At 43.8% G+C, this 8605-nt stretch overlaps 1 protein-coding gene across 1 annotated transcript; it reads left to right on the top strand.

The window, feature by feature from the left end:
• Positions 1-200: 200 nt before the first annotated feature.
• LOC122401013 (protein hairy-like) lies at positions 201-7276 on the top strand. Its single transcript, XM_043402866.1, has 3 exons — positions 201-293; positions 736-831; positions 5978-7276. Exons 1-3 carry the CDS (start codon positions 201-203, stop codon positions 7160-7162), a joined length of 1374 nt encoding a protein of 457 aa, XP_043258801.1. The 3' UTR covers positions 7163-7276.
• The last annotated feature ends 1329 nt before the right edge of the window (positions 7277-8605 follow it).

Raw genomic sequence — 8605 nt, forward strand, 5'->3', positions numbered from 1 at the left:
CGTTCCTGTGTCAGGACAGTTACTCTCAGACGTTTTACGAGCACGACACGCGTACGGCCAATCCCGTGAACTCGCATGGATCATCGAGCTCGGTTTGAGTTCACGTGTGCGGGACGTTGATCGTCGAAAGACCGCGAAACCCGGAGGAACCTTTTGTGTTGTTTTCGAGGCTTCGTACGAGTGATCTTAACGGTGCATAAATGGTGGATTATTATAATTACAAGATGTCAGGCAGCGAGGACGAGCCGGAGCCCCTCACGCAATCGGGGATGTCCAAGGCGGAGCTACGGAGGGTAAAAATAAATTTGAATTATCAGCAGCTCGTCGCCGAGAATTCTCCGTTTATTAACAAAATCGATAATCATATTTATAGAGCCAGTCGGTTTAAAATTATTGTCCCTGTGACCGATCGTTGTCGCGTTTAGCGCCTGGCGAAGCCCTATTATCGCGTTTAAATTGATACCTTTTCTTCTCCGGAGGCGGTCGTGACGCGAGTGTGTCGATCCCTCCCGATTTTTACCGCTATGTCGCCCAGCAGGTGCCTCTGCCTTGCGTCAATCACGACCACCGAGCTTCGAACGCGAACAGAACAGTCGCTGTAATTACGTACAAACGAGAATTCTCGCGGGACTGTTTAAAAAGAAATCAGACGCCCGGGCTATCACGATAAATCGCGTGCGAACACGTCGACGCCAGGCTTTCCCCGGTGTATCTGAAACGATTCCCTAATTGCAGAGCAACAAGCCGATCATGGAGAAACGGAGGCGTGCTCGGATAAATCAGTGCCTGGACGAGCTGAAGAGCTTGATCCTCGAGGCGATGAAAAAAGACGTGAGTACCGAATAAAGCTACCGATTGCCCTGTTATCTATCCTCTCTGTCCCCGTGGCTTGGCCCGATAACAGTGATTTCGCGCGGCGATCGATCGGAGTCGGAGCGGTTCCGATGTCGGGCGCAGATACGCGCGGGCCGCTCTCACGCGGCGCAGTTTAATCTCTTAATCGCGTGACACGGCGAAACGAACGGCGGAATTCTCTTGACGAGGAACGACATCAGCAAACCGCTCGAACGATAGCACGAGACCGCGCTTCTATACGCGTGATTCCGGCCCGTTGCTCGTGGAATCCACGTTGTCGCCCGCGCCCGAAACGTGCCGCGGAAAACGTGACCGGTGCGCGACTTATCTGGTGACGTGATCCGAGTTTACGAGAGATAACGCGGAAATATGCGCAGCCTCACTCGACCGGCGAGCCACGGACGTTGGACGGGGAAATATTTTTGCCACGCTCCAGCCACGGGACCTATCGTTGATAATTCCTGATCGCAGATTTTTACGAAATTCGGCGTTATCGATGACGCGGAAGAAGCAACGAGCTTCTCCTACCCGCTCGCTAAATATTCACTTTCGTTTTCAAATATCGTTTCTTTCTGGTCGTTAATCGTGTAATTCATAGCGAAACGTAGCGATTGGTAGATTAAAATATCTTCTATTTTTAATTGGGATTCGTTGCATCGATGGAATTGCTAAAATTATTTTTCGTGACTTCTTTGCAACTTATTGACGGGTTATGTGAGTTTTTAGTTGAGAAAAGAATATGATTACAAAAATACAATTGGATTTTTTAACCAGGAAATAACTGTTTCAGTGTTTAGTTGTTTATCGTGCCAAAGTAGTTATTATTTAGTGTCTCCATTTTGGAGTTCGTCACTATTCGTTAATGACTTTTGTAATGTGTATGTCCTATAATATCTTCATGTAGAATCTGCGTAGAGCTTCCCTTCGTGGTAATAGAATAGCGTTACAGAAATTACCCTAATAGCAATTTTATTAGACTTTCAAGAGTACATAAAATATATGGTATGCTTGAGAAATGAGATTTTACAAGCGTAATTGTGTTTCCAATGTAGTATTTATATAACGACAAATTATTCTTCGGGGATTTGCACAAACACTTCCAAACGTGTTTTTCTGTTATCAAATTACACTCGAAAACGACGACCAAACCAATTTGCAAATTAATCCCAGTATGAACTTAGCAATAAATCGTCGAATGCGTTCCATTCATTTTGAATCATCCGACCACTCTGCCATTTGCAGCCATAAATTTGGGCTTACGGATGATTTTTAAACACGTTCGTACTATTTTGTCATTCCATTAACGTTCTCGAAACAGTCCTCTCAATATTTATTCAACGTTTAATGAAATACGTTGTTCCTTCTCAAACAATTCTTCAAACAGGGTATTCGGCCACCCCTGAGAAAAAATTTAATGCAAGATTCTAGAAGCCAAAATAAGACGAAAATCAAAAATATCAATTTGTTGATTGAGTTATTAACAAAATTACATTAAAAAATTTCAAATCGTTCTGGGAAAATTATTTATGTTGAGGAAATCAATTACAGTCTTCTTTGTGAATAGATACACCCCTGGAATTCCTACGCATTTTCGAGAAAAAAATTCGAGTAAGTGCTGAAATTTTTCGGCGAAAAAAAAATTTCAAATCACTCTAAAAAAATTATTTTCTGTTTCGAGGGTCAATAATAATCATTTTTGGTGAATAGACACACCCTCGAAATCTTACGTATTTTCGTGAAAAAAATTCAGGAAGGTGGACAAATGTTTCGAAAAAATTAAAAAATTTCAAATTGTTCTAGAAAAATTATTTTTTGTTGTGGGGGTCAATTACAATCAGTTTTGGTGAATAGACACACCCTCCAAATCCTACGTATTTTCGAAAAAAAAATTCGGGAAGGTGGATAAATTTGTCGAAAAAATTAACAAATTTCAAATCGTTCTGGGATAATTATTTTCTGTTGCGGGGGGCAATTACAACCATTTTTGGTGAATAGACACACCCTCGAAATCCTACGTATTTTCGAGAAAAAAATTCAGGAACGTTGGCAAATTTTTCAATAAAATTAAAAAATTTCAAATCGTTCTGGAAAAATTATTTTCTGTTGTGAGGGTCAATTACAATCAGTTTTGGTGAATAGACACACCCTCCAAATCCTACGTATTTTCGAAAAAAAAATTCGGGAACGTGGATAAATTTGTCGAAAAAATTAACAAATTTCAAATCGTTCTGGGATAATTATTTTCTGTTGCGGGGGGCAATTACAACCATTTTTGGTGAATAGACACACCCTCGAAATCCTACGTATTTTCGAGAAAAAAATTCAGGAACGTGGACAAATTTTTCAATAAAATTAAAAAATTTCAAATCGTTCTGGAAAAATTATTTTCTGTTGTGAGGGTCAATTACAATCAGTTTTGGTGAATAGACACACCCTCCAAATCCTACGTATTTTCGAAAAAAAAATTCGGGAAGGTGGATAATTTGTCGAAAAAATTAACAAATTTCAAATCGTTCTGGGATAATTATTTTCTGTTGCGGGGGGCAATTACAACCATTTTTGGTGAATAGACACACCCTCGAAATCCTACGTATTTTCGAGAAAAAAATTCAGGAACGTGGACAAATTTTTCAATAAAATTAAAAAATTTCAAATCGTTCTGGAAAAATTATTTTCTGTTGTGAGGGTCAATTACAATCAGTTTTGGTGAATAGACACACCCTCGAAATCCTATGTATTTTCGAGAAAAAAATAGAGGAAGGTGGAGAAATTTTTCGACAAAATTAAATAATTTCTGGAAAAATTATTTTTGTCATGCTTTATTGTTAACCTTCCGTAAGCGAGCTCGGCGAAATTAAATTCGTTTAAAAAAGCGATCGAGTGGAATGTGCCCAACACTGGTTTGGCACACCGTTCAGGGACTGAAGTGCCATTGTAGAGTCTCCAGTGGAGATTACGTGTTGGCAGAGGGCTTCCACCATCCGTTCCCACGCCGAGGCATCTAAAACACTAAAACAAAACCCGTCCACCTCATGCCGCCGGTCCCGATTCTACAGTCTAAAACAAATCATGTCACAAGGAGGAAGACGGCCACGGGAAAAAGGAGCCGGCCTGATCAAACACTTCTACCCAACATCCGTTAAGCGCTCTTCCTATCAGTTTAATTAAAAGATCGACTCTTGACCTTTATACCGGGAGCACCGAAACAATCTGCAGCGATTGCTCGGTGCGCTTTATCTGACGATTATGACTTTAACCAATTTGGACCGTTATCCTAACGTCGATGAATTATAATAAAACGAATGGACGTAGATAGAATTTCGCTCGAATTTTCGTCGCTCGAACGTAGAATCTTCAGAAATTTACCGGAATACATATTTTCGAAGGAAATATCTGATTATATAGAATTTTTGGTAAAATTCTCATACAAAATTTCGAAACTGGCTTTATCCAATTTTCAATTAATCAAGCGTATTTTGGGTGGCATAGATATTTCAGTTAGATCGTTCGGTTTCTCGAGTCTCGTGAGACTCTCGCCGACCAGAGGATAGAATAATTTTGAGAAGATTTCCCAATACCGAGGATTTTCTCCCGGGAGGACAGAGGACTCCTCGCCGCGTAACACGATCCAGAGAGATTGATTTCTCATACAGGAATATAACGAGAGCCACTCTCACCGTTCTCTTCTCCTCGTCCAGATGACTTCCGCTACCTGCTCGCTCCGGTGTCCGTCCCGTTCGCTCGTACGAAACGCCCCCCGCGTTCGTGGGAACCTCCAAATAATTATTACGAAGAAAAAAGAATCTCATCTCGGGTTGCAGCCTCTCTTTGTTGACCGTATCATCTTTAAGGATCCAAAGCCTCGCGAGAACGGGCGCTGATCGGCAAAAAACGGGGGACGCCCGACGCCTTCGCCTTTTAGTCGCTCCTTTAGCAGGTGTCGATCCTCCCTCGAGCTTCACGGGTGTCGAATTCGCCCGCGGGAAAATCGATTTCCGTATCGATTCTTTGTCTCTTCGATTCGCTGTATCCTCGAGACAATTCCCTCGCCGACGAGGGCAACGCTTTCTTCCTCTGATCGAAAACCGTGATGGTCTGGTTCGTTCGCACTTTACGCGATCGAAGTTCCTTTCTCCGAACGATTCCCGTTTACGACTACGGACCGATCTCTGCTCTCTTGGGAACGCGTTCGTAGCAGAAGGCAGGAACAGAGGAGCTTCAATGGGCTGTGTAAGCGATCTCCTCGTCGACTCCCACGCTTATTTCGAAGGTGACCGCTGGTTTACCATAAAAATGCGAGCACCAGGCTGATCCAGGGATGAAAGCCGCAGCATAGAAAGTATACAATAGGATTTCGAAGTTGTAGAACTGCATTGAGTTATTGATCCCTAAAAGGTTAGTGGGAATGCGAAGAATACAGAAAGGGCTAGCGTTGCGGCGTAGTACGAAAAAATGTGTCGGTTCGCCTCTCGAAGATCTAACGGGTTCCCACGATGGGATTCGCTTTTTTATTCGGATCCTGTAACGTTTCTTTCTTCGAAGGTAAAACGCGTGTCCATCGTCGGCTGTTGCTTCGTTATTTTTATTTAACAAATAATTTGCGGCTGAAAAATTCTCGTTGAAAGTTGATAAAACAGTTCCTTTATGATGTCACGACCGTAGCCGAAGGCTGACTGCGAAATTGCTCGTACTGGCTACTGAAGTTGCCACTCTGTTATTAAGGAAGCAGGTTGTATGCAGGCAATTACGTGGGCGTTACCGAGGCGTCACAGATTTCTTGGATGAGCGATCGGTATTCATGTTTGTTCGCGAACCGCACCCTCGGGGTACAGGGTGATTACTAAGCTCCGAACAAGGTGAAAACGACCTTTCCATCATGGCGACTCCTTTTTCGCCTTGACCATCGGTCGATAAAGTAGGCACCCTTGTACCGCCTGCTGCTCCGATAGACTCCTGAAGTATCGATTGAGCGCTAGCATGTTTTTTTACCTCCCGCGCGTACTGTTAGAAAACAAAAAAAAATGACTAAAAGTTAAGTCTCTAACTGCGAACAGAAGTTAAAACGAAAAATGATATCGTCGGTTCGAACGGATGGATTACCAATGTTTTTTTTTTGTTGTAGCCAACTAGGCATTCGAAGCTCGAGAAGGCCGATATCCTCGAGATGACGGTGAAGCATTTACAAGCGGTACAACGTCAGCAAGTGAGCACGGCGGTCGCTACCGATCCGGCGGTGTTAACGAAATTCCGTACCGGATTTTCTGAATGTGCTACCGAAGTATCGCGGTACGTCAGCCACCTCGAGAACGTCGATCCTGTTGTGAAACAACGACTGGTATCACACTTGAACAATTGCGTTAGCAATCTCCAGCAAATGGCGCCATTCTACAGCCACTACGTGCCCTACATGCCGGAGCGCCTCTATCCGGAGGTGAAGGTCGGTTTCCAGAGCGATTTCCAGAATGGCGACGAGAATAATAATGGAAGTGCCAGGATACAGATACCAAACGGCGTTCAGTTGATACCGAGCAGACTGCCCACGGGGGAGCTAGCTCTTTTGGTGCCCCAGTCGGCGGCCATCTCCGCGAACTTCCCATTCTTTCCGCCAGTCCCGGAGTCCAGCTCGAAAATCAGTCGCTCGTCCGCGTTCACCGCCGTTCACAGGCCCCAGAGCCCGTTGTTGAGCCCGACCACGTCCACGTCCAGTTTCGGCGAGGAGAGCCATCAGTCGGAAAACTATCCTCAGGCCCCATCGCCTGTTCATCAGCAACGTCGGTTCAAATTGCCGGAACAGAGTCCAGCCTCCTCCAAGAGTTTCTCCTCGTCGCCGGAAACGCAGAAGCCGCAAATCAGCTCGACCAGCGACAGCAAGTCACCGATATTCATAGATTCCAAGTCGGATGGGGCTTACTCGCTCAAGAAGGACAACACGGACACGTCGGAGCACGCGAATAACAACGGAATGGCGCTGAATTTGCGACAACCGCTTTCCGTTATTACCGACAAGGCTTATAATCGGTCTGGTTTGTTGGCGGGCAAAAGGGAAGGCATAAAGAGGCACCATTCGGGCGGACTTTTGGTAATCTCGGATAAAAGACCGAGGTACCAGGAGCCGATCACCTCCACGGTGCCCGTAGATTCTTCTAACGGCCCCGTAAAGTCCGACGAAGATCAAGCAGTTTCCGGAGAGGATTTGTCGGGAACAGCAACTTGCTCGACTAATAGAAATTCTAATCCTAATCCTATGAAATTTGTAGCGATAGCCGGCCCTTCGGGCGCAAACGGCGATATGTGGCGACCTTGGTGATTAAGGGAGAACGTTTCTACCGTTTTGTTTAAGTTGAGGATGACGCAAGGAGGATCCTAGATTGCTTAGTACAAATAAGTATTCATTAAGTCGGATAGTATCTTACACGAGGTATATTCTAAGACGCTGATCGACGCGACCAACGGACCGTAACTGTCGGTCGTCTTTCGTTCTCTTTACATCGGATAACATAGTGCCTTAAAGAAGACGGGGCTGTAATTTGTTTCGAGTACGGATGTATTATGTTTAGAATAAGGGTTGTTATATTTATTATTAGAATATAGATCTCTCGCGAGTAAGTTAATTAATGTTAGAGTCGAAGGCCGTCGATTCGCGACAAGATACGGACAAATCGAAGAAGAAGGTATTAGTTGCTAAGCGGATAAACCTCAGAATGGGAACGCACATAACTCTGTATCCTAGCATTTGAAGACTTACAAGCTTTAACGGTATTTTGTACGATAAGTTTCCTGTGAATAATCTTGTAAATAATCGCCGACCTTATTTAATTTGTACCTTGCATTAAGAGTTTGATAACGCGTGATGTTTTTCGTCGGGCAACTGGAGCGTTGTCGTTGTCGTAGGATTAAGTTACTATTGCCAGTTTGTGATAATATTAAATGCGCCCAAATAAAAGTTAAACGAAATTTGGTGACCCGCCTTCGAGTATTCTTTCGTTTCGTATCGTTTCTATCGAATTATAAATAACGTTGATAAAAGACGAATTCTACGGTTTCTATCGACGCGTTCCACGGCCTCGGATAAAGTTCAGCAATTTCCCTGGTGGAAAAAAGCCGTCGGGGCGGCTTTATCCTTTTAAGAAGCGTTAAACGCGCTCCGATTCATAAACTGGAACTTATTCTTTCCCTTTTTGCCGATAAAGGAGTAAAAAGACGGGGCGAATGAGAATTTCAACCACCTGTTACACCGCAAAACCACCCCCTTTCTCATCGGCCGACTGCTTAAACTGATTTATCGACAGACGCCGTGAAATTTGTTCAATGCCCTTAGCGTTAGCGAAGGTACACTTGTCTTCTTAGCCACCAGTTGCCGAAATCTTTAATTTCGATGCTGATTTATTACCCTGAAAGGACGGTTATCGTTCTGCCCAGTGGCAGAAAGCATGCACGGGGCGACGCGTCCACGCACGGTCTATGAATTTCTTAGCTTCTGTTATTATCGAAGGGTGTTACTTTTCGGATTGATTTATTTGGAAAAAGTAGCCATATTTGAAAAAAAAGTGTTCGCATTTTTTTTATACGAGTCCAAGTTCTTTTGCCCCACGTGGGATGGCAGCACGGTAGGGTCGAGAACGAGGACGTTCGACTGTAGCAGAGTTTCACGAGAAACTGTAAGGGTTTGTTTAGGATTTATTTTATTTTAGGAGATAATGCAAGCGTGATAACTTCGAGGAAGAAATATATTTTAAGAAATAAGTATGTA

This window comes from Colletes gigas, unplaced genomic scaffold (genome assembly GCF_013123115.1).
Source record: "Colletes gigas isolate AHSC1104 unplaced genomic scaffold, ASM1312311v1 Colletes_gigas_Sc00021, whole genome shotgun sequence".
NCBI classification, from domain to species: domain Eukaryota; kingdom Metazoa; phylum Arthropoda; class Insecta; order Hymenoptera; family Colletidae; genus Colletes; species Colletes gigas.

Coding starts and splice junctions, on each gene's coding strand:
- LOC122401013 (XM_043402866.1), top strand. CDS start 201: ATGGTGGATTATTATAATTACAAGATGTCAGGCAGCGAGGACGAGCCG. Junction 294..735: donor CCAAGGCGGAGCTACGGAGG/GTAAAAATAAAT, acceptor CCCTAATTGCAG/AGCAACAAGCCGATCATGGA. Junction 832..5,977: donor TCGAGGCGATGAAAAAAGAC/GTGAGTACCGAA, acceptor TTTTTGTTGTAG/CCAACTAGGCATTCGAAGCT.